Source organism: Dermacentor silvarum, chromosome 4 (assembly GCF_013339745.2).
Source record: "Dermacentor silvarum isolate Dsil-2018 chromosome 4, BIME_Dsil_1.4, whole genome shotgun sequence".
Classification (NCBI taxonomy): domain Eukaryota; kingdom Metazoa; phylum Arthropoda; class Arachnida; order Ixodida; family Ixodidae; genus Dermacentor; species Dermacentor silvarum.
Genome location: NC_051157.2, coordinates 8,808,956 through 8,835,469, shown reverse-complemented (window position 1 = coordinate 8,835,469; position 26,514 = coordinate 8,808,956). Strand labels below are relative to the sequence as shown.

At 46.4% G+C, this 26,514-nt stretch overlaps 1 protein-coding gene across 2 annotated transcripts in view; it reads left to right on the top strand.

The window, feature by feature from the left end:
* The window catches only part of LOC119449406 (allene oxide synthase-lipoxygenase protein), a 65,329-nt gene that overhangs the window by 20,924 nt on the left and 17,891 nt on the right, over positions 1-26,514 (top strand). For both annotated transcript variants that reach the window (XM_037712576.2, XM_037712575.2), the window contains exons 2-10: positions 1,280-1,593; positions 3,275-3,532; positions 10,805-10,849; positions 11,172-11,297; positions 15,562-15,659; positions 17,147-17,279; positions 20,118-20,213; positions 20,301-20,397; positions 23,020-23,137. In XM_037712576.2, the coding sequence (XP_037568504.1) occupies positions 1,354-1,593; positions 3,275-3,532; positions 10,805-10,849; positions 11,172-11,297; positions 15,562-15,659; positions 17,147-17,279; positions 20,118-20,213; positions 20,301-20,397; positions 23,020-23,137 (1,211 nt within the window). In that variant the 5' untranslated portion in view covers positions 1,280-1,353. The remainder of the gene's footprint in view (positions 1-1,279; positions 1,594-3,274; positions 3,533-10,804; positions 10,850-11,171; positions 11,298-15,561; positions 15,660-17,146; positions 17,280-20,117; positions 20,214-20,300; positions 20,398-23,019; positions 23,138-26,514) is intronic.

Here is a 26,514-nt window from a genome sequence, read left to right as displayed (position 1 = left end):
GAGCGCAAGGACATAAGTAGATGACAAGTCGATGACAAAATATGATGCCTGCCGCTATAAGAACTTGCTTGCTCCAGCGAAGCTATCAGCCACGGCCTGTTACGTCGATTGTTTTTGTTAGGTCTACGCTGACGCCAGAGGAGATGACGGAAGAAACGAAATCTCTATACTGGTCCCGCCTGAAGCATATATACGTAGTGTCCTTATGGTCAAAACAAACCGCTCTGTCTTGGTCGCTCCTGTCCACAAGAGCTTCACCAGCGGCCAGGCTAGGCTTTCTTCGTCGCAGGTATCCTCGTTGCGTGTTAACCTAGTGACATACACGGTATGCCTTGACATGACGGTATATTTGAGACCCTTCTTTTTCTCACCTTATATTTCAAGTAGCTTGAAGGTAAATTCTTAATGCTTGTATAAGTGGTTCCCTTATGCAGGGTGTCCCAGCTATCACGCAGCACGATTTAAAAAAAGAGGAACAGCGTTACGCGAAGCAAACCTAGTGCGTGTTGTTTCCAGTACGGTGGAGTAGCCGCCAGTAATTTTTTCGTTACTAAGATTTAATTAGGTAATTGTAATTATTTATCTAACCCGAGAAGGACTGTCCTAATTATCAAAGTGTCAATGAGAAAATTGTAGAGCAAAATGAAAAACTCCCGATACAGCTTTCTGTTGCTCAATACGTGCTACATAAAAGCGTTTTTCCGAGCGTGAAAGAAGCCCGCGAATGCACGCAAAGTGCCTCGAGCGGCCAGTAGCGCGGCAATTCTGCGTGCTTTGTGCTTAATTAATTTGTGCTTGAATGCATAAAACGACATTTTGTTAAGAAACTAACTGGAACGTCAATGCATTTCTCCGCAAAGTTCGGGAATTAATATCTCGAAACTAGTGTCATCCTGAGAATTCATTCGAAGTGGATCCGCCTTGTGCACTCCACGGCTACAATTTGTTAATTGCAATATGGGTCATTAGGTAATTAGTTAAAACTTAATTAGTGTTTTTATTAGTCGATTATGCATTTCAATTTTTTGTGCAAATAGTGTCCGCCTCTTCGAGTAGACCAGCTCATTAACTAGAATTGAAATATCTGCCACAGGCAACCTTAAATAAATTTTGAAAGTGTTCGCTGAGACACCCTGTATAGTAAAGTCAATGTCTGATTTCTCTCGCCATTTTGTACCCTTAAAGCTTTTGGTTGATAGGCTTCAGCGTCTGTGTTTGTTTCTATCAGTAGTTTCTAGCTTGCATTTAGTACATTCTTTCGAAAACCTTTCTCGTGCAGCTGCCGAACGCGCGAGCGTCCAGTTGTCCCCCTGCGTGACCGAAGCGGCGGCATCGCGCGCACTTCGATCAGCCATGGGCCCCGTGTTGGCGCGAATGAACTCACTCACCGAGGGCGGCTTCTACATCTCGGTGGTGACCGGCGACCGACGTGGGGCCGGTACCGATGCCAACGTCTGGATGCGGTTGCATGACGTCGACGGCCGGAAGTCTCCCGTAATCACGCTCAACCACACCTTCAAGAACGACCACGAACGAGGTGAAACGTCGTCCTTCTCCATCAAACCAATCCACAACTTCGGAGCGCTCGCCAAGGTATCAATTCCTGAACACTTGCTTTAGTCCAGCATGATAGTCGTAAGTGAGGCGAAATCTAATTCTTTATGTTGGTTGTTGTCTTCCCACTTTGCGATGCGTGGGTGGGTTCTAGAAGAATGGAGGTGAGGGCGTGTAGCGCCCGCATATTCAAGTATAGAGATGCTAGGCGTAGAAGGCAGGCGCTATCTCAAGTGCTGTCCCGTGCTCTCCCATATAGGAGTCTTTTTTTTCTACTTCGACTAATTGGTCCCTCTTGTCGTCACTGCTTCATCGTCTAGTACCAAAAGCAAGTGACGAGGATGCACAAGCTGTGTCGATTATGTGATCCCAACAAGAGGTTACAGTGTAAAATTTTGCCCCTGTCAACTTTAGATCAAACGTTTTCATCGGGACGGACAGTTACAATAATTACAAGAAGTCAAATAGCCATATTTAAACAGTTATTGGCGCGGAAAGGGCTGCGTGTTGCCTTTTTGTTGGTGAGGAGAGGTACGCGCCAAGTTACGTCTGATATTAAAAGCATTTCGTTCATGAAGTCTATGAACAGACGTCATATCGCTAGTCAGAGATGTATAAAAAGCGTACAAGATTGTAGTGTACGTAATTTTACTGGGGGGTGTCCTTTGATAAACTTTAGTGGAGCGTTGCTTACCGTCTGACGATGTCGGCATCGTAGCGGAAGACGTTGATTCTTCTTCTTTTCCTTGCTGTTTCTTTTCGTTTTGACTCTTGGGTTCATGAAATTTCAAGAGCTGACATACACGTGATCTGACCATCTCAGTGGGAGAGACTTAATAACAAAAGATAACCGTATAAGAGGGCACTACTTCCGATCACTGCGTGTCGTGCGGTCCCTCTCCCGTCACCAAACGTTTTCAAACCTTTTGTCAACGCTTGGAGCCAAGAATTATGAGAATTCTTACGAAAGTGCGAAAGGGGTTGCTTTGAGCACGTGGAAGGAATATACCGCCTTGAACGTACGAATCACGCACACACTGGTGGTGTTGGAAAAGTGACTGCATTCACGCGATCGAATGTCGTGCCTGCTGAACGGAGTTCAGGATCACACCACATATTCAGTCTCCCCAGCTTCGGCCCCATTTCCTCTGCATTTTGATCCTCACCCTTCTTTGTCCTAGGCGGCGAGTGTTATTTAGCCTTTACATATGAGATTTTAATGGTTCTTTTTATTTACTTTGTTGTGTTTGTGTTTTTGTTACTGTTATTTTTATTTACGTGTAGCTGATGCCCAAGGCTATTTACAGTTTATTTACACGGAAGCCAACGGAGGCCAAGATGGCGACGCTATATCAAGCGGGAACACGTCGTCTTCCTCCTCTACAGTGCAGCCACACTGTGTAGGCTGTTTGGTGCGACCCAGGATAAAAAACCGGACCACATGGTGGATATCTTTCGTAGGAAGTGCGAACGATAAAGGCTCGTGTCGAGCAGGCTCTTCTCACGTCTCTTTCCTTGCTTTCACTTCCTACCATGAACGGGAAGTGTTTCTTTTTCAGTTCCAGGGGCGTGTCATAGCGGGCAGTGGAAGCTAGCATTTACGCTCAGTCTATGTGCAGGCTGTGGCATGAAGAAGAACTAGCATCAGAACTGGCAGTGTCATTCGATGGCTGCTCTTTTTCGTCGTGGCTCACAATGGCGGGAACGCGCGCTCTCGCAGGTGGAAATATGGCGCGACAGCTTCGGATTCGGCCACGCATGGTTCGTAGACCGCATTGAGGTGCAGGACCAGCTGTCGGGTGAGCTGTACGTGTTCCCCTTCCACCGGTGGGTGCCAGCCGAGCAGCACTTCTTTCTCGCACTCTACGACTGTGTGCTGCCGCACGATGACCCGCACCAGGACCAGCGGAGACAGGAACTGCAGCGGAAACGCAAGCTGTACCGCTACAAGGCCTGGATCCCGGAGGGACCCACACAGGTGCTGAAGCCGCGACACTGCCCTTAGCGCGTATCAACGCGTTAGCATTCTTAGCATGCTCCAAGCACTTTCCGGGTGCTAAGTATGTGCCTAGCCATTTTCCCGCCAACCTGGCTCACTGTGTAGTCCATGGTCGAATGGTTAGAGCATAGGGCTGCTGTGCGTAGAGAACAGGGTTCGAAAACAACGATGAAAGCAACTTGAGTTACTTAGTGTGGGGCGATGGGTACATTCTTCAAGGAATCATTTTCAAGCCGACATGGGTCACTGTATAGATGCGGCACTGGGTATGCACTGCTCTTCATTGAAACTCTTTCCGCTGACTTGGAGCGCTGGGCACGTGCCAGTCGGTCTGCGCTGGTCTTCAATGAACATCTTTGATGCCAGCTTGTGTCACTGCGTATGTGCGAGTCGATGAATACCACTCTGCAATGACAAAAAAAGATCCTTTAAATTCCATGAATACTGGGCGGAATCAAACCGACGTCCCACGGTTTCCTCAATAGACAGTTTTAGTTTAACGTTAGCGTAATAGCGGGGTTATGGGAAATAGCATTACCGTTCCGCAAACGAACTTTGCAGAATGCGAGTTTTAGTATGACGTGATAGCGCAGCCATAGAAGCCATAATCTATCAATCTCAAACCTGTGCTGACCAGAAGTTATCAGGCTTACAAGTGTGCAGTGCTTTGGAGAAATGTCATGCTCGCTCGGTTATGGCGCCCCCGCATTCGACATGTAGAGTCCAAAAATGATGTTAAGAGACTCGAGCAGCTGGACAGAGGGATGCCAATTCGCGTGAAACCACATTTGGCCACAGCGGGCCCAATACAAAAACGGAGCGAGCACGACTGCAGATGAGACCGTAGGAGCCGCACTAGCTGTATCATAAGCATGTAAGCTTTCCTATGCGTGAATAGATGTCATGCGCTTTACTTTGGTATTTTTGTGTGGAGGGAAGGAGCCATTACTCGATCTTGCATATGTAACCTGCGCAGAGAGCGCCATTGTCACGCCATGACGCAATCGAAACTAAATTTAGCCTCACGCGTGGCGTTCAGAGAGGCGTAGCTCGGTCGCACGTTTGTCCATGCGAGTAGAAACGCTCACGTTTGATAGAGCTCACTATGTCATAGTAGGTATAATTAATATAACTCAAAGTGGTGCTCATCAGGAGTTATAAAGCCTATAAGTGTGCAATTTGTTGGAGAAATTTCACGCTTGCTTGGCTATGGCCCCCCTGTGTTCGACACGTAGGGTCCAGAAATGGCGTGAAGAGACTCCAAGAGCAAGACAGACGGATAATTAACTCCACTGACCACGGCAGAACGTGTCCGTCGACATAGGGAACGTCCGCGAAAGAGAATTGAGGCAAACGCAGAAGCGCCCCAACAAACTTCACGTTCGTCGGGCTCAAGCGGCGCAGCGCAGTCTCGTGCGCCACCAGTAAGGAGGTCATCTATTTACCCTACTGCCCAAACACACTGCAAAACAAAATGGTTCACTATAGGAATGAACGGCGTAAGACAGATGGCGACTAAGAAAACTTGTGCAGACCCCACGTACTGTGGGAATCGACGTTATGCGAAGCATTTAGCAGGCAGCTGGCTAAACAGCATTGCTTGTGTTTCCGCAAAGCTTTAGCAGGTTGACCAATGTGTTTGTGTAAATCCAGTATTTTTGTGTTTGACACGAGTACGGCGAACTATATTAATGTGAGACTGCATGTGGGTGATGACAACCCCAAGAGGACGATGACGGTAACGACGATTGAATTATTGCTATGAACCATCGAATTCACGTCCACGAGCGGCATGGAGGCGTCAGATGGGTAAGAAACGCAAAAACTAAATCCTCACCGACGGCAGCACGCGGAACCACTTGGAGGACACAAATGGGTGATTTGACAGCGATGCTGTGGCACAACTGCAGCCCTTGTCCTTTTATAGACATTCGGACGAGCGTGGTGCACTGCTTAGAGCGCTGCACGGGCTCAGGCTTACCCGAAATCCCGGGCCCGGCCCGGCCCGTGGGCCGGGCGGGGCCGGGTAGGGGAGTTTTTTCACGGGCTCGGGCGCGGCATGTGCTTTGTGACCCGGGCCCGGGCCGGGTTCGGGTTTTTTGACGCGGGCCAGGGCCGGGCTCGGACTTTCTGGTAGTGGGCATGTAACCTGCATCGAGTTATCCTCGCGCGTCTCGACTCTGAAAAACATGTTTTTTTCGGTCTGGGGCCGGGCTCGGGCCTAAGGTAAAGGGGTGGCGGGCCGGCCGGGCGGGTAACGTAGAATATTTGCGGGCCCGGGCCGGGTCTCCCCATAAAACTTTAGTCGGGCTCGGGCGGGCAGCCCAACGTAAAAATGGGCCCGGGCCGGGCCCGGGCTGAAAAAATCGGCCCGTGCAGTGCTCTAGCACTGCTCTAATTGGCCGAACCGTAATGACGCTGCCATAGTGGAATTGGGTGCAGCGTTGTCTTACTCGGACACTACGTGCACCAGGAAACAGCAGGCCTCGATCGTTGATAAAGCGGCCTGGTAAAAACGAGAAGTGCCGTGAAAGCCCGGTACGTGCTTCGGGAGCAAGGAGAATGCGCGTTGCTGTCCGGCGTTCGGAAATCAACGCTTGTGAGAACCTTCCTTTTCAATCGCTTTTTGAGCGGGTTCAACCCCAACGCGGTGCTCTGTTGCCCAGATGTCGGGATCTTCTTACGCGTGCCATCTGGCTCGAGCACAGGTACCACGTGAGAATCAGATTGGAGAGTCGGATTACGATGCTGGCATGACGATGCAAAGACCATCACGGCATCACGAACACGAATACAGCTGTCGGCCCAAATTAGTAGACAACTTGGTCTCTGGTTAGGCAAAAGTTCTTGTCATGGTAATAATTTCATAACTTGCATGCATGTATGCATGTCATGAATTTATGTCATTTACGTCATGCGTATAAGTCATGACATCATCAGGAGCATGTCATGTAACCAGTCATGTTATGACATGCACTCCATGACATGCCATTCATGGCATGCATATCAAGAATATGTCCCGTTAAAGAAATAGATGTCACGTCATTCTATCCAGCAGAGCCATATCATTTATAACATTTATGTGATGTCATGCATGTCATTCATATCATTACATGATTGTCATTCATGTCAGGTCCATTTTTATGTATTAGAATACCCATGACATGAATGACATGGCTTGTTTCTAATTAATGACATAAGGTGATGGAGTCGCGGTCGTTTCTTTTACTCGATAAGTATCAGTATATATGTGACCAGGCATGCGTGCATGATACGACAAGAATGACATGATATGGCATGATGTGCATGACATGTACATCATGTAATTCATGGAAATCATGCCATGACACGTATTGTACTCACATGATGAAATTTATGTAATGTATATTTATGTACGCATGTCATGCCATTCATAATTACATATATATATCGAGGTAATGAAACGACAACGACGGCATCATGCCATACATACCATTTATGTCATGACCCAAATCCCATGACAAGCATGTGTTGTCCTTGATGTCATGACATAACATGCGCGTGCATGTCTTGGATTCATGTCATGACGCCAACGACATGTCCGGCCATCCATGTCATTCTTGTCATGGAAAGCATGTCATCTATGTCCGGTCATGCATGTATGCATGTCACTCATATCCTGATATTTGTCGAGTTAAAGAAACGATGACGACGGCACCCTGCCATTCTCACCGTATATGTTATGACATACATGCCAGACATTATGACAGACATGCCATTGATGTCATGACATGGCATTAATGTTATCTATGCATGCATGTTATGCCCTCCATGCCTATTCTGATATATATCCAGTTGAAGAAACAACCACGACAGCATCACGACGTAAGATGCTAGATAAATACCCTCAAAGCTCCTGAAGTTCGCAAAGAGTGCTCCGCATAAAAAAATGGACCTGACAGCGCCTGTCGCGTCCATTTTTCAAGCGCAGCTTGAATTGGCTCACTTGTGTCGGAGTCGGTGTACGCGGAAAACTATCATCATCAGCATTGGCTCGAGCGTCGTCGTCTTCTTCCGCAGCTGGCTCGTTGGCGCCCCTCGGGTTGCGCTCGCGCTCGTGCTCGGCACGCGCTTGCGCCACTGCTCCCGCGTTCGTAGTCGTCGTCTTCTTTCCACAGCTATCTCCGTTGCCGCTCATCATTCTAGCGTTGACTTCTCTGCTGTCGTCGTAATGGAGAGGTCGCGTTTACAGGGGTATTAGCCACTGCTTAAACGGATATGAGTTATTCATTGTCTTTATTGACGGACAAATTTAATTTTGAAACAATTTCATTTCGAAGAATCGCAAGCGGCATTGGCGGGCGAATGCTGCTAACCACGCCGCCGAGCAAAGTCGAGACATCGCACGCAAGCGACAACGCTGGATTTGATGCACCGTTGTCGACATATCCGTAGACGTGCCGACCAGACCGTGAGGGATTCTGTAGCCGAGGCTCGAAAGTTGGACGAAAGGGAAGGAAAATCCGAAGGAAACGGAAGAACAAGTAGTACGAAGGGGTAGGAAAAGTTGTATATAAAGGTAGACACACGACAAGCTTCGCTTACCCCCATTTTCTCGACAGGGGAAGGGCTGGAGATTTTTTTTCCTTTGTCCTGCCGGCAGACAAAGAGGGAGGCTTTGTCGTTCTCACTGAGGGTGAGTTAAAATCTAAAGCTTCTGAAGCATTTTCGTCTGTATTGAAGCGATGTAATGATGTCTCACTGCAGAAAGTAAAAGCGGAAGGAAAAAGGTTATGCTCTCAATTTAATCTTTCCCACCTGGCGAAATGCATTGTAATAGTTAGGATCTTCATTTAAAAGTAATGTTTTCTGTGTGGACCCACAAATTAGAATGACCTTTGAAGAAATTGTTTCCGAAACAGGTACGAGGAAGAATGAGATTGCACGTTTTCTGCAACATAAGCTTAGGTTGTTCCGTGCTGCCGACCCTTTCCTGGTGAAACGCTCAAATGAAGTAGTAGAGTATCTAAGGGAAACTCAAGACAAAGGAATGTCAGTTGGCCCTATCGATGTTCAAGATTTGTACTTCTCCATGCCTCAAGCTGCCCTAATGCGATATATTGAAGACTGTATAGATAACTATGGCGTAATCGCGTTTCAAACTCAGACAGGCATTTCATCTGGCGGGTTCCTAGAGCTTCTGGTCCTGTATCTAAGGTCAACATATGTTGAATGTGATGGGTTCATCTTTCATCAGAAGTGATGAGTTTGTATCAGGTCATGCCTGGCCCCTGCCTTGAGCGGCCTGTTTCTCGCCCACCGTGACAGACGTATATATGAAAAAATGGTGACGTTAAAGATAGAAATATTTCGCTATGTGGAGGGCTACCTAGTGCTGCATGAATTCAATTCAAATAACACTGCACCAGTGACTGACAGGGTTGCAGTGTTGAATGAATGCCCGGATAATCTGGTTATTACGCATGAGCTACCAGTAATAACACCATCCAATTTTCAGACATCAAACTAATTTTGACCACAAATCATTGCTGTTGGGAATATCACCCTCTTCTTCTTTCTGGGGTTTTACGTGCAAAAACCAGCTCTGATTATGAGGCACGCCGTAGAGGATAGCTTCGGATTAATTTGGCCCACCTGGGGCTTTTTAACGTGCTCTACAACGCAAGCACACGGGCGTTTTTGCATTTCGCCTCCATCGATATACGGCCGCCGCGGCCGGGATTCGATCCCGTGACCTCGTGCTCAGCAGCGCTACGCCTTAACGCCCAAAAAATTGGCCGCATATCTGTTTGCTTCGCTGCAAATGATGTTGAATCTTCTGACACCCCTGATACCTAACACCCTCTCTTCTTCCCCCTCCCAACCCTCACACTCTTCACCTCCCCTCTCACTCCTCCCATGATCATTGCAATGCAGGTTGTGCTGAATTCAATTCAAGTTTCCCGCGTTCGCCCTGCTGTCGCGCCATCTGCTGGGAGGTTTTATTACTGTTGGCTTAAAGCCGGCTACACAGCCGCGGCTTCAGTCGGTTTGTTTTTAACCCGTAGCGTCTCTTTGACACCATTTCTGACGCTTTGATATTTTTTTTTTCATGTGCAGCGTTTCATTTTTCATTTCTTTCTGTCTCTCTCTTTTTCTCTATCTGTGTTTCTCTTTCTTTCTCTCTCTCTTTCTTTAAATGTCTCTCTTTCGCTCTCATTTTCTCTTTCCCTTGCCCATAGCAAGTTCTGTTACAATCGTTGGTACAACGCAATCATATGGTTCCCATAAATGCATGTTCTACAAGCGTGGGTGTATATCCTAGTGGTTATAACGCTCGCCTTCGGACCGTGAGTACCCGGGTTCGAATCCCGCCTCGCCAAGAAAGTTTATTTTATTTACTTATTTAAGGAAAGTGCACTGTAACGATTGTGGTTGTGAACCGCGGCTTAAGGCTTGTTCCGTTATGTTTAGAAATACGGATGCGGGGGAAATCGTTGAAGCAAGCTTGATTGCAAAAGAGGGTGCTAACTGCGTCTGCGCCCCTTCAATTACTTTCTTTCTTTCTTTATTACACACATATACTTTTCATTTTACAAGATACACACAATCTGTATGGTCCCTTAGCCAATGGCTAGTACGGGGCCCATTTAGAAATACTCTGAGCAGAAGAGAAATTGCCTATGTTGAAAACGCTGGTTTGCACGTGCGATGATTTCTATTGTTTGTGTAGGTATAAGCAAAATGCTCTTTGTAATAAAATCACTTGATAGTTAGCGCTCTTCCAGTAGTCGTTCTTGTCCTTGTTGATCCAGCGCTATGACCTCAATTACTGTTAGTTTTTGGCATATTTGTTTGGCGTGCTTGCGTTGGAGAAGGACATACCGTTACATTAAATCAAGCCTAGGCGCCGTGTGACTTAAAACGACAGTTGGCATTGGCGAAAATAGAGAGACAAACGAAACAAAAGATAAGAGCAGGGGGAAAGGGGGAAGGCGAGGTAGTTAACTCGCGTTGATCATAGGCCACTGTCGGAACAAACAATTTCCGGATGCCTACCGCATAAGCCATTGCAGCGGAGGGTGACGAAGACATTTCTACAATTCTTAAGGCCTGCAAAACTGGATTTAGCCTTAATTGGTGCTCATTGGGCTGCAAGTTGTCCTACGTAATGGTAGTACGTCAGTGCATTCGCACAAAGATTGCTCGAATACATATAATCATTTCGTGATTGGGTGGCTAAGGCATTTATCTATGTCTTGATCTTTTCAGTCGTACCGCCTTCCCGAGGACGAACAATTCAGTCACGAATACAAGGTGAGGAATACCACATAGTACTTTCGTTCGTTGTATACCCATTTTACTTGGAAGGGTTTTGGTTAATGTAGTGCATTCAGAAGGTGAACAATTAGTGCTTGTTGCAAAGTACAGACGCTGTCTGCTCCAAACCGAGAGGTTCCAGGGCCATCAGTAACTATAGAAAATTAATTCTCCAGCTACGCAGTTTTATTTTATCGCGTCTATCTGTACTTTCCGACTCACTAACATCACTGACTCATGACCTCGTTGTCACTCATCGATAACACTGTCCATGCTCCTCTCGCACTGTTAATTTTCTTACCATCTTTGTTATCGGCAGTGGGACATCGTGTCGATGAAGGCGAGGATGATGGTCGAAACCAAACTTATCATGATCAAGGTCACCCACTGGCAGTCCATGGACGACCTGCGTCGGGTCTACAAGTACAGTCTTGGAGAACCTAGAGTAAGTTCCTGAGGGAAATCGCTTCTTGGCGAACGTTGAGAGGCTTCCAGTTGGCGGAGCCCACAACGCCGCTAAGTGTCACATGTGTTCAGTGTAAAACCAGATCTTTGAGCCTAAGTGCTCCTCAGAGTCACTTACTCCTGAAAGAAATGCTCATCGTAGTGTTTACATCAAGTCGCTTGTGCAGGGGCCTTCATTATGAGCAGGACTGTCACTTCCCGCCCTGTCTACCACAGGCGGGGATCGCTCATATCTATTGGATTATCCCATTGCCATCATCAATCCATGTTAGCCAATGTTTTACGAATTTTGAGAAAATATAACTTTTGGCCTGTGCAACAAACACTTACAATGCGCAACACACTCTGCAACGACTTCGTACTAATGATGCCCATTCATCCCGTTCTCCTCGCAAGAAGCGATATGCGAGATGGTATCAAAAAGTTCTGATCATGACAAACAAATAAATAAATGAAAAACTTTATTTTATTTGTAGTTATTAAGATTTTATATGTTGTCGCTATTCAAATTCACACATTTACTTTAGCGTTTTTAATCATCCGTAGGCCTTCTCAGATTTCATGAAAAACTACTATTCGACCTCTTGAATAACTTCACCTATATCATGATATCGCTGATCCCGCAGTCATTATTTTTTCATTTCCTCAAATAAAAAATATTCACTTGGTGCGACATTGGTTGAATAAGGTGGATGGGGCAATAATTAATAGCGATGTTGTTTTGCTTCCACAGTGGCAGCTTGAAATATGTGTACAGGTCCATTATGAGGGAGAAAGCAGACGCATTTGAAGAGTATACCATGGCGTTTTTGCTTCTCAGCGTGTCTTAATTTCTTGAATAGTGAACATTAGTATGTTCTGTTGATAGTCAGAGCTTTGTAAGGCAGTCTGTCAGGATGACTCCACGACAATCCCAGAATACCGACAACATGACCTTCCTTGCAGACCTTCGCAACTACGCCTTTTTAGAAGGAGAGCAGTCACAAAGCTTATACTCTTTGCTTATCTAAGAGGTAGAAACAACATTTATCTATAATTATCAAATGACTAAAAAAATCCGCTTCGTCATGCCCCAAAAGAATTAGAATCTGTCTTGACAGGTCGCATCTGGTTTGCCTCTCGAGAGGAGTTAGCAATCCAGGTACTCAACGAGCAGACATTGCAGTTTGTTGTGGATAACTTCACACACGCTACCATAACTTAAGCATTTTCCATGCCTGATCATTTTATTTGTAAGTCGTCGATCATGCAGAATTTCAAATCTTCCCCTTGCTTCACTGTGACCGCATCATCAACGATAGAGGGTCGGCTCGTCGGTTAGGAACATGTGACCAATTTGGGATTTTCTTTTCCACCTCACAGCAGTGGCATATGACGGACCACTGTTGTGAGGTGGAAAAGTTATGTACACAGACCTCTATAATTACACTGGCAAAATTTCATTCATGCAGCTCTTATGATTATGCGTAATGATAAAACAGTCAACCAAGCGTCGGCGCTAAAGAACACAAGCTCAACGTACATGGTGGTTCAAATGATCCTATGAATAAATGTTTATTATATCTATCTATTCTTTCTCTTATTCATGTTCATTATTCACGTATCTTATTCGTATCACAGTTCACACGAAATTGCGTCGACTTTGTGTCCTTAGCGTCGACACGCGACGGACTTTTTTTTTTTTTTTGCCATGAGGCCAGGTGGGCAGAGTCCGCAGATGGTGCAGTTATGGTGAAATGTGACTAATTATTTACTATATTGGTACTGATTGCGCCGACGCCATTAATTTTACCCACTCTGCGACGAATTCTTGCTTTTTGTGGGCATGGCGAAGCCGCCTTCCAGACATCGTAGCCACGCGCGAGCCATGCTTAGTCCAAGCGAACTCGCTCCGTTTCCCAGAAGTGTCCCGTACGGCAGCTTTGCATCAGCAGCGGTGCACCCTCGACAGTACTATACAGCAATAAGGTAACGTTCGACTATATTGGCGCTGAATACTCCCCTAACGTTAGATTACCTACTACTCGGCGACTAATTTCCGCTCCTTGTCTTCTTGAAACCTACACTTTGATGCCATTTGCGACTCGCCACGATGCTTTGGAGGTCTGAAAGGGCTGTTTATATTTCTGGAAGTGGTTACAGATACGCCAAATTTCTGTGAAGCCAGCTAAGAAGACCTTTTCTTCAAAACTTTTTTATACATCCTCGTTAGATTGCCAACAGTTTAGTTTATTGCTTCACTGAAACCTAAAATCGTGCCACCAAAGGGAATTCAATTCGAGAAAGATTTGGTTTTCCTTCATTCCTGTTTATATTGTCCCTTGATGGGTTAACAAAATCTCGGCAGTATGTTACACTTCTGTAACAAGTGAAAGCGAAAACTTGCTGCACACTTGCTTGTGCGCCGTCTCGCATCGTCGAGTTGTTGCTTTCGCAGCTCGGCTTCCTCGGCTCGTTTTTGACGCTTAGCTGCAGCTTCGAGCGCTTGTATAGCAGGGCAGACACGCGCCAACGACGTCTCTCTTCGACTATAAGCTGCATTCTCTCAGCAGGGGATTGAAAAGCATGCTGTTCTGTGTGTTGTATGGCTGATTTCAATGAAAATATGCACTGCTGGCTTCACTCTCCGAGCGCTTGTAGCCTCAGCGTTGCAGATGTATGAGACATTGCATTTTTGCTTGCTTACGGAGGTATGAGCCATTGTGAAGGTCGCGTGGTTTTTTTATTGCAACTTTATAGACACTCCAAGCAGATTTCTGTTGTCGGCGTCGCCGTCACCGTCGCCGTCGCCGTGAGGTTCCATATAAAGTCCAAGGGCGACAGAATCATCGCCGCGTGCTGTACGTGCGCGTGAAAGCACGCGAGGAACGTGCGCTTTCACTGGGAGCGAACGCACGGCGGAGAGCAGACGGGACGTCTTCCGTTACACGGAAGGCCGTGGGGGCATGAGAGGGAGGGATTGGGGGCGACGCTGTGCTGCGGCATAAAATGCGTATCTTATCTTGCGACCGGGCGCAAGAGGAACTGGAATCTCGTGCACGAAAGGAGGAAAGTAGGAATGAGCGCGGGAGGGAGGGGGTGCGGCTTCTGCTCTGCTAGCAACTGCGTACTTGTACTTGTACTGCTGCGGGCAGTCGCGCGCACCGTATCTGGAAACCAATCTGCAACACGGCTCCTACCTTTGTATGCGCTGTGCTTTCGCCTCTCAGTTTCCGTTGGAGTGATAGACCGCACGAACCTTCGCTCGCTGCTTGCTCACGCCAGTGTTTTGACAGCGGTTGTGTGTGGTCATCGAATGTGATCTATTCATGTTTGCTTGTGCACGCCGACACCATGCTTGTTAATTGAGTCAGTAAACGAATTGGTCCATGTTTATACAGCCGATAAAACTACTATCCTTACTCCGTATAGTTCTCTACTAATTTGCTATCGCAACTGATGCTTCACCTTCCGGGAGAAAGTGCGACTTTTTTTTTTTTTTTGCATGTCGACTAGACGCCGCGTTTCTCTGCGTTGTATGCGTGAGTGCGTGAATGTATGCTCCGTTCGCTTCACTTTGCTGATTGTTTGTAGCCTCTGCATTACGAGAGGGATGAGCCATTGCATTTTTGCTTGCGTAGGGGCGTATGAGCCATTGCTGATTATGACAACTTTTGTACCAATGGACCGGACAACGCGTTTTTTCAAGGCCATCGGGGGTATGAGCAACTTAAGGCTTTCGCCTTAAAGGTTGCATCGAACATCACGGATTGAACAAGTGAGCTGCTGCATGAGGCGTATTGATGTGGCACTGTCAAACGTGTTCTCAAAAACTGCCTGCTGCCTTAAACCGCTATGTATTTCAATTTCCAGGAGCAGACAGATAGTCCAGAATTCTTGTTGTTGCGTTTCTTGGCGATGGGCAAGATTATTTTTGCCTCATGCCATTCAGTGATTGAATTCTTCACCCTGCAGGGTCACACTATGGTTTATGCACTGCACTCCACACAACTGGCTGAAAGGAAGAAGCATACACATATGGCTATTACTACGTAAAACGGCTCCGCGTAATGTGTGGCTCTGAGCGCAGTGTCTGCCGGTCCGAAGCTGTGCTCTATTCAAACTTGTTGAAGACACTGACGAGACCATTTGAGGCAGACACCTATTACCGAAGCTACTAGCTCCCGAAGTAATATTCCCGAAGTACATTTCATCTCTTTCAAGCATTCAGGCTGTAGCATTCGCCAACTTATTTCTCTATGCAGTGTCTCGATCACTGGAACGAAGATCGATGGTTTGGTCTACAGCGTGTTCAAGGCGTCAACCCTTTTCTTATAACACTTTGCAAAGCCATTCCGGAAAAGTGAGTGCACATTGATTTATTTCATTTGCCTTCGCTACTAATCTGAAATGACTAAGGAGGTTGCATATGTTATGTTTAATATTCGTAGCTCTCTTCAAAACAACAGATTAACAGCGCGAGCGAAAGTGGAGGACAAGATTGCGGTAGGAACAGCATTGGACAGCAAATATATTTTGCAATGCAAGAACTATTAGCTCAATGAAGTAAACGAGTCAAGGACTTCCACAACTGCTTATGTATTTGAAGTATTACTTTAGGTGAGGTTCAGATAAATGGGTGGGGGGAGGGAGTGTGTCATCGAAATTGTGTAGAAAACATCATTGTTTACGCTCAATTTAGCAGCCTGAAACATTGACGCTCTTCAGCTTTTCACAATATTAAATCTAATCTTGCCTTATATCCAAATGTTTCTACTCGCTAATTTATCGGCTGTTTCTTTGACTGCTCGTGTGTTTTTCTCAATGGTTTTAGTTATTCGGAGACAGGACTATTGAAATATAAAGTTGCCATTTGATGTACCTCGAAGGCAGCCGAAGCTAGAAAGTAGTCATGCTCATTTTGCCATTTTGTTGCAGCCTAAAAATATATGCTAATTTGCTGTGATCGAAAGACATAAGAAAATTGGAGATGGATATTAAAACAAAATACGGAAAGTCAAATTATTATTAGCGTACAATGCTTTCGCATTAAATAATTTCTTCTTATAAACGACGACCTACTTCAAACACATTTGGAAGGTGCATTGATAGAATACGTAGAAAAACTGATTCAAGAGTGATGCACAAGGTAAGCTACGTGATACACAAGTATGCCAAACAAAGAATAAAGAGCACTTTGTCTCGTGTTCAGGGCAAAATGTTAAAATCGAGCGTTGTGTTCATGCAATTGATGCATAATACTGTTAAAAAATTCACCGGAGATTACGATTCCCCAATGGGAAATTTGAGCGCAGCTCTATACGTGTTTTCATTTCGCGATATATATATTGGCTGGCGCTGACAATGTGTCTCGTGCGGCACGTTGCAAACGGAGCGAAGTGTGGCGCGACTGCCTAGCTAATCGGCAGATCGCGAAAGGCAGCCCATGGGTGGCGCGTGGGCGCGATTTACAGCAGCCGCCACAAACAGACCTCCGCTCATGCAGTGCTTTGTTTCCATACAGAGGACGCGCGCTACTCTGGCACCATCTCGTAGCCATTGTCGCCGCATAGCCCGTCTTGCGCACGTCTTGCGCAGCACTACGCTTTTCTTCTCACGCTTTCGCCATACCCTCCTCCTCCTCTTACTGCCTCTGGGTTCCGCTGCACCCTCTTCCGCCGCTTTCCTGCTCGTGCTGTCTTGGCTATCGCCGTCTTTCATCCCTCGCTGCGCTCCGCGTTCGCTTCTATCCTTCGCTGTGCTCGTTCACTCGATTGCGAGGGACAACGCCGACGTTCGCCGCAGGAACAGGCGCCTAAGAGCTGCGCTCTAAAAAAAAACATTATCCAGGTTTGGCGTGGAAGAATACATGGTCAGCCCATTCCTGGAAGGAATGACCTTGGACGAAGCAATGCAAAAAAACAGAATCTTCATGACGGACATCGCCCTCGTCGAAGGCGTCCCTCTCATGACCAAAGAAACGGTGAGTTAGAAGAAGAGAGATTATGTTGCGTATCCGCGTCTCCTACAGTTCCTACCTGTAGAGAGAGAGCACTTGTTTTGAATAGTCAAACCAAGCCCCATAACCCGTAAATTACGATACTAGTTTCCTCACTGTTTAGACAGTAATATTAAAATATGTTGTATTATTATGTATGTATTAACCGACATACTTGTTCTAGCTTGTATTACATCAAACGTTTGTCGCGGTTGCTGAAACTTTCGCAATGACAACAAAAGCACATACATATGAACTTATACGTACGGAATAGATGTGTCGGTACACTGCCGTTTGTATGCGTCGTTAGTATTTGTTTGCGTTTTACGTTAAGGGTCCCTTGTCGCAGAAAATCCGGCATCGGTGTCGGCGTAAGCGCCGGTGTCGTTGGTGGAAATAATCATGCCGAACCATATCATCCTAAGCCACCCCGACCGGGCAGGCCCTTCGTGTGGCGCAAGGTGTTAGTGAACAAAATTGAATTTCTCAAAGTAAAATCCGTCAGAAAATAGCTATACCTATAAAAAACGATACACATCAGAGCGTCGGATTGTAATTTGAATATACGAGAGAAAAAATTCGCTGTTTCGCCCGAAAGGCGAAGCATCGATTGCGATAGCAAATTAGCAGACAGCTATACGATGTAAGTATTGTAGTTTTATTGGGCGTATAGAGTTGTAAATATTCGCTTACTGACTAAATAAGCAAGCACGTTGTCACGCGCGCACAGACTAACATGAACAAATCGCGTTCGATGACGCGGGAACTCGTGAAAACGCTGGAGTGAGAAAGCGCGCCAGCGGCAGCGAGCAAATTGGCCTTCGCGCTGGCTCTCGCTTCAACGCGAACTAAACGTCAAAAGCGCAGCGCATACGAAGCTATACCGGCGCTCGGCATATGTACTTTGTACCCATCGCAGATCCCTTTGAAGATGAGGCGCACTTTGTCCGCATTGCAGATCGCTTTCAAGATACCTCCGTGAGCAGCAGCCGCGAGAGCAGAACGCACCCCCCCCCCCCCTCCTGTCTCCGTCCGTCGCCTCCTCCCCGTGCCTCGCGCGTGTACGAAGACCATGCGCTTCCGCCCGCCTTCCTTTCAGGCGTGCGCGAGATTAAGCTGCGGTTGCCGGCTCACCTTCGCACGCTTTTGCTCACACACACAACGCACGGCGCGCGGCGAAGATTTTATCGCCGTTGGGCTTTATACAGAACCTCACGGCGACGACGACGGTGACGGCAAAAAATGTCACAGTTTCACCCGAAAGGCGAAGCAATAGAAAATTAGTAGAGAGCTATATATACGGAATAAGGATAGTAGTTTTATCAGCTGTATAAATTTGGACATGTAGCAGCACCAGCAACGCGCAGAACTGTTGTCGAGACCGTCGGCGCTCTGCCCGCGTTCGCACCGAACGCGCGCGGCGTTTATGGCTGTTGCCGGTGCCTCTGGCGGCGGCTCGGAGGTTTTCGACGAGATCAAAACGGGACACTCGTCGAGCAGCGTCGGAAGTCTTTACCACCTTCTCGCCTCGAAACGTTTTATTGCGATAGCAATTATATGGACACTTAAACTGGATTTCTGCCGTCGGCGTCGCCATCGCCGTCGCCATCGCCGTGAGGTTCTGTATAGATAACATCATCGCCGCGCGCCGTATGCCCGAGCGGTAGCGTGCGGGGGACGCGCGCTATCACGGAGAGCGAACACACGGCGGAAAGCAAACGCGACCGTCGCGCGTGGGGGTATGGGAGGGAGGGAGGGAGGCGGGGCGGCGCTGCGCTCCGGCACCAAAGGCCTATCTTGCAACCGGGCGCAAGGGGAACTTCCCACTCAATCTCCCACGCGCAAGCAAGGAAGCGGGACGGCAGCGCCGGAGGGAGCGGGGAAGGGGGGGGGGGCGCACTTCTACTCTGCCAACAACCGCGCTCGTCGCTCGCCGGCCGCACTGTCTCTTATCTCCACACAGCTCTGACCTTTTCTATGCGCTGTGCATTCGCCGCTCAGTTTCCGTTGAAGCGATAGACCGCACGTACCTTCGCCCGCTGCGACGTATATGCACTTGCTGCCAGCGTTTTGACAGTCGTTGTCTGCGGTCATTCAGTGTGATCTGTTTATGTTTGCTTGTGGGTGCTCACACCACGCTTGTTCATTCAGTTAGTAATAGTCGGGCCACATTTTCCAACGCACGCTACACATGCAATGCTGCCCGGATCGGCAGTGCAGCGTCACAGGTGTGTCGCTTCGCACGCGCTGCCCACGGGAAGCGCTTCTCATCAACACCACCGTTTCACACGCGCCTTCTCGTGGTCATCGAGTCTCTCTTCATGTCGGTCTACTTACGCCGCAGCACACCTGCTTACTTAATCAGCTCATGTTTACTACAATTCATATTGCTACCAAAGCCGCTCACCTTACTTCGTATGACATTGTTGTGTTGCTATCGCATGTCACAGTTTCGCCCTTAGGGCGAAACTGTGACTTTTTTTATATAAATACGCATTTGGTGCCGCAATTAAACGTCGCCAGGGATCTTTGAATGCTATCGCGTTCCATTTTCGAAGGCGAAGCTTAAGCGTCCTCCAAATTTGTTTTTCTTTGTGCAAGTCTGAGCAGCGCAACAATTTTAAGCGCGCGTTTATGTGCAAGCCTGTGAGTGTGCCTGTGTCTGTGCAGTTGTGTGTGCATGTGGGTGCGTGTGTGTGTGCGTGCGCGTGTATGTGTGCCTGTGTGCGTGCCTGTGTGCGTGCATGTGTGTGTGTGTGTGCTTGCATGCATGAGCGCGCGCGCTCGAATTGATATCATTTTGCTCTTCTTCATGCCTTTCAGCTGTGGGGATCCATGGCGCTCTTCTTCCTGAACAAGAGGAACGATCTGATGCCCATCGCTATACAGCTTAGGCAGCAGAAAGGCCTAGAAAATCCCGTATGTTTTCGTGCTTACACTGATTCTCTATTCACACATATTTAAATTGTCGGTCAATAACTGCGGTTTCCTCATTGCGCCATACAGGTGTTTCTGCCCTCCGACCCACCGTTTACGTGGATAGCAGCCAAGATGTACTACAACAACTCGGACGCCAGCTACCATCAGTCATGCTCACACCTAGGTAAGTGTGATGCGGTATATGATAGAAGAGAGTGGGGTGCCAACGTACTTTCTCACATTTATGATATTTCGATGGATAATCAGTAAATCCGTTCATTACGTCGAACAATATTAGCATACCCGATACGCAGCTTGTTGTCAAAGAAAGGAAAACTCAGTAGCAGCATCCTTGTTGGTGTGGCTTCACCACAAAGAAAGAAAAAAAAAAGGCGCAAAGCGAGACACAGGATTATAGGTCAGGCCAGACACGGTGCAGACTGCCAACACAGACATTTATTGCGCAACCATAATTCAATGCAAAAAAAAAAACTGAAATGAAGACGACAGGAAGAAGAAGGCGAGGTTAGAATAACGTGGTTATGTTGATGTTATTTATAAGGCAATCAAGAGAGAAGAGACAGAAGAAAGGGCAAAGGCAATCAAAATCAACATCAGCAATAAGGTGCTTCCATTCTGGACTTTCTTCCCCTGGGAGCCCCCTGTCATGAACACTGTCATAGGGGTGCTTCCTGAGCCGTGGAGGAATCTTTAGTTGTTTCAAGGCAATGTTTTTCTGGATAGCATATGTTATTTTTCATTCAAATTTTCTGCAACATTTCTATTATTTTAGCAATAACTGCGCATATTTTCTAACACTATTTGACTTTTGGCCAATCTTCCACAGTGGGTATACCCCCGCCATCAGTAAAGAAAAACCAAACCATACCAAGCTGCCCACTTCACTCTTTCGAGCCAGTTAATTCATCGTTTGCAAGCCATTTACGCACTTCACGGGGCAGGCGCACTGTCTTCGGAGCGTCACCTGAACATTCCTCAATGACCTCAATGACCGTTCCTCAATGACGAAAAATATCCCTTAAATTTCTTCCATGCTGAGCGGTATCAAACCCACGTCACCAGGGTTCTTCAAGCTAGGATAGCAACCCGACGCTTTAGCAGGTTGTGCCACAAATGCGCTCGGTATGTGCCGCTTTTCAATGAACGCCTTTCAGGCGAACACTTTAGCGAGCTGTGCCATTAAAGCACTGGCTATGTGCTGCTCTTCAATGAAGCTCTCTCCAAGTTTGATCATCTGAGTATGTGCTACTGGGTGTTCGGCATGCGAGGAAACGATTCTCAGCCTTCGCAGGCACCGGCGCGCCACGCTTCTCGTCTCGGAGGCCACCTCTCGGCAGCGCCACTAGATGGTGCAGCGTGTCCAGAGAGAGGAGCCCGGTTGCTACATGACGCGCTGCTAATATCTTTCGCACGCACCGGCGCGCCGTGAATTTCGGAGGACACACGCAGGCTTCCCGGCGGTGGTGCTAGATGTCACCGATTGTTCACAGGAAAGCGCGAAAGAGGAGGTCTGCTTCAGTACACGCGTCATGCATAACTCAGTTCGATGGTGGCAACACGTTGTGTCGCCGTATCGATTCAATGCTAAACGCATAGCCTTCGACAGTCTCCCTGAGATTTGTTCTGCCGATTTTTGGTATATGCATCGTGGTATCGAAGAATCGCCAACAGGCCTGTCGACATTGTGCCAAGCTCTTCGATGCGTGTTTGCTGCGTGTTTGAACCTACCAGGACTCTTACACCATTGAATAAAGACTACAGGTTGTACAGAGCATTTTGGAGCTGCGCGGCAAGATTTTGCGTTAATTCTCCGTTATGGAATTCTTAGCCCGAATTCACAAAAACTTCTTACGCTAGAATTGTTCGTAAGAAAGAATTTCATCCAATCGGCATGCAAGGCATATTATTATCTAAGGTGGCCGGCCAATGGCAAAGAGCACTTACAAAACAACATCTTTGTAAATCTGGCCCCTTATCTTTAGTATGCATTCTTAATTTGTTCATTTATGTATTTTATTTATTTATTTACTTTTTTATCTTTCTGCTGCAGAAATAAAAAAATGGAGTAGCCGATGTGCTTTCAACCTCAGTCTCTCCCCAGCAACCTAAGTACACCAGAACAAAAAGAAAAGGGGGAAATGAAGACACAGGGCGCATCAAAACGGCAAGAAAAAGCAATAACGTGTGAACAAATAAAAATACATTCATAAGTTGCAATTTTTTTAATTGCCCCCCAACCTCCTGCGCCCTCTAAATTAAATGTGAACACGGGGGCGGATTCAGATATCTAAGAACACACTTAAACAATGCGCATAACGGCCGTAAACCGCTTTCGAGGATCGGTCTAAGAAACGTTTTGTATAGCCCTAATTAGCTGACGCTGTTGAAAGCTTTACCGCACATCACCCATAATATGTCCCCTATTGCCTCGAAATGCACACTATATGATGTAGAATCAGCTGGACTGGAAAGACCAAACGATATTCTAGTAGAGCTCCTCTTAATTAAAACCTGCGAATGTTATTGTTAGTGTCTTGTGGTAGAAAACTGCGCGAGAAACAAACTGAGACGCAGACGACACGGCGCTCGTGTTGTGTGTGTCTCAGTTTTCGTTTTTCGTGCTGTTTCCCCCTACAAGATGCAATAGCAACTGGCTCAGTGTCGCATTCTTTGGCAGTCTGTATTGGTGTTACATTACTGAAGGCAATGCTGCGACTGCTTGCTTGGCTCTCGATGCATCATTTCGTGCACCCATTACATCATTTTCCTGCCATTCTCATCGCAGGATTCACGCATCTGCTGATGGAAGGCGTCACCGTCTGCACGCATCGCAACCTGAGCCCTTCGCACCCTCTGTTCAAGCTCATGGCGCCACACTTCCTTTTCTTGATTGCCATCAACACGTAAGGCACTTTTCTTATTCAGCCCACAGTTGAGAACGATTCGCCTGTCGTGTGATACGAGCAAAATGCTAATCAAATAATGAGTACATGGATTCATTCATTAATAATTTTTATTTTTATTCGTTCATTCACACCAGAAAGCCCACAGGGCCTGCTCCTTCATAAGATTTTACGATCTCATGAAGAGTAAGCAATGGTGCCACCAGTGGAGGCAAGCTGTATAGGCAGTTTCTTAATTATATGGTATTTAGGAGAGGTTGACGCCTTTAATTGGCACCGGCTACTCATTTTTACATATAGATATGAAATAAAAAATATTTGACACGCAAGTGAGTAGAAATAGAAGACACATGCGCTTGTTATATGGAGCAAAGCGTGCCCTCAATTCCTCAACTGTGTTAGGGATATTCGGCTCTTATTGTGGCATACCTTTCCATTTATTTACAGCCATTAATCAACAATTAGTTGAGAGAATAATTCCAGAAAACCTCTTATCACAAAACCGTACTACGTAGGCTGTTATATCACTCCGTGATTGAAAAAAACAAAGCAGATATCTGTTACGCCTCGCAGCAGATACGAAAGGAAGGTGCCCATCGTGAGTCAGCGCTAAAACGTAGAAACGCTGGGGTCAGGCACGCAAAGCCTGGAGGTGCGATACGTAACACTTGGCGACTACGGTAATAAGCGCTAGTGCATCAACGCATGCAGGGTATTCCGGAAACTGTCGCACTGGCCGGACGTCGAATATACACTGCGCACACCTAATCATGTCTAAAGAAACGGCCACATTCAAACGCCAGTACGTGCAACCGCAAGTATACGTCTAATACCCCTGACGCACGTGTGAACTAAAACTTGCTTTTTTTACGCTGAAAGGGATCGCTTTGCCAAAAGAAGTTTGCCGCTGACGCGCGGTCGCTCCTTTATATGTTTTCAGTAAGCGACGCTGCATAGCACATGGCGCTGCTTGATCAAACTGAAACTGACAAAACGCTAAAATATAGTATCCAGTCAATGAAAAGGAACAAGAAAAAGGCGCGAACTAATTTGAGTCTTCTCACAGCGTCAGACAGTTTTAAGTCCAGCATCACCTGCGGTCCGAAACGCTCACATTTCACTCGTTCAGGTATTTATTTACATATATTGCTCTTTATCAACAGTGCCGAGTGGCATTACAGTGGGAAGGAAAAGGGCGGGGGGGGGGGGGGGGGGGGGTCATTGAGGAATACACGCAGGTCAAAGCAATCAGAACAACTGTGACAAACAGCGAACAGTCGCACAATACGAAAACAACATCACAGGGTTGAAGGAAACAGCTCGTTAGACATAACGGATTCTCTTCTATAGCCAATCGCTCCCTCTCTTTTACAGATCTAGCAGAAATGCTCAGAGTCTCCGCGATCTAGCAGGGTCTGCACAGAACTGCCGTTGAATTCGAATTTTTATAAGCGCATCTTTCAGACGCCAACGGCGTGCAGTTGTCTTGGCTGCAAACGCTCAATCGTCTCGGCAGCGGGGCGGGGACAGTGTTTTGCCCAGCTGGTTGTGCATACCGGTAAACCGGAATGAGCGTTGGGCGACCGGGCACCATAGCGCTCCCGCAGTTCAGCGGTGTGCAAGCTGTGTGGATTGGCTCGTCCGAATGGACAATAAACTATATGTTGCTTTCGAACCTGACAAAATTATTACCATGCGAATCACGCTGCCCCATGTAAGCCGGATGGAGACGAATCTATAGAACCAAAGACTGCCGGAGGCCAATATGACGCGACGGTGGCGATCATATCAAATTGTCCCTGCAGTAAAAAGTCACTGCCAAACTGCGAAACTACCAAGTATAAAATTTCTTTTGCAACCACTAATATTATTAATCAGTGATCATTGTCTTTTTGTCAAGAGAGAGAAAGTGAAAGCAATGACAGAGAGGTTTAGCCAGAGAATATCCCGGTAGGCTAGCCTGTACCGAAAGAGGGGGAAAGGGATGCGTTAGATGAGAGAAAAGAAATACAGAAAAAAATACAACACTTTCTGTTGTTGAAGAGCTGCGGACGAGATTACCCCTTTAGACCTATAAAGGTGTTCGAATGTCTCCCTATCCCACAAGGACCCTTACCTAAAAGGATATATTCTTATTTCGTGTCTCACTCCGCGTGAACGCTTTTCCGGTAGATATCCCCTAATGCAAAAGTCTTTGAAGTACCCCTGTGTCAGAGGTATAACAGATTACCATAAAGGGGTCTTTTGTGCTTCATTTTCGATTGTAAATCATTATAAAATCCATTCCTGTGCTTTCACGTTTGCAGAAATTCGTAGCAGGGCGTGATTTAATATTTGATGCACAGCGACTGGTTCGACATCTTCACTGCGTCACATTATTTCGTAATTACGTGCAAGCAGGGTATACATCAAAAACTTTAGTAGCGATAAAACGAAACATAATTGTGCGGAGGTAAAAGGTAAAATAGTTATTCAAACGGAAAATCTGTGTCCGAAATAGCAATAAGAACAAGCGAAAGCCGTTTGTACTTTTAAGGCATGTCAAACCGCTGACATACCGACTGCTCGGCAAATGCAGGTAAAGATAACGAATAACGTTATACTTCGGAATTATTGTGATCCGTAGTTGTAGGTTCCCAGACTTTTGAGTTGTGCCAGGAATGATATTCATTGTGTGACGAGAAAAAAAGCAGTACGAGAAGCATTCTTTTTTTCTCTATCTTTCTCTCTCTCTTCTTTTGCAAAAGCGCGTTCCTATAACGTCGAGAATGTTGAAAGTATATACAAAATATATACAGATTCCTTCATGATTTATTTATTTATTTATTTTCATACCTTCAAGATCACTATGGCGTTACAGAAGGGAGCAAGCACAAGATACATTCACATGCGTTAACACGTACTACAGACAGATGCCGGACGAACAGTAAAGTGAGAAAATCTAGCGCACAAAAAAAAATCATTGCAACAACAATGAAATGTTAAGAAAATATAAATGATAAATAGGTCATTTTGAAGTGCGCCTTGTAACAAAAATTAATGTCAAATCATAACAACGAAAGTTGGCGTACTCATGTATTATTTGCTGGTCAGTGTAGTAAAAGATTGAAATAATTTTTTTTTCGCAGAAGGGGACGTGGAGTTTATGGCGATAATCAGTATACGCGATGATGTGTAGTACGGCTCTGAGAAAATATTACGTCCTAGATATTAATTGTGAAGTTAAACTTTATGAAAAAGACACAAACGCACGATTTTTCTTATAAATGAAAGTGAGGGTAGACTTAAGGTTATCTTCATAGACGGCACACTGGATGCGCGATTATAATTACTTAAAATGAAACGAGCGCTGCGGTTCTGAACCGACTCTGGCTTGT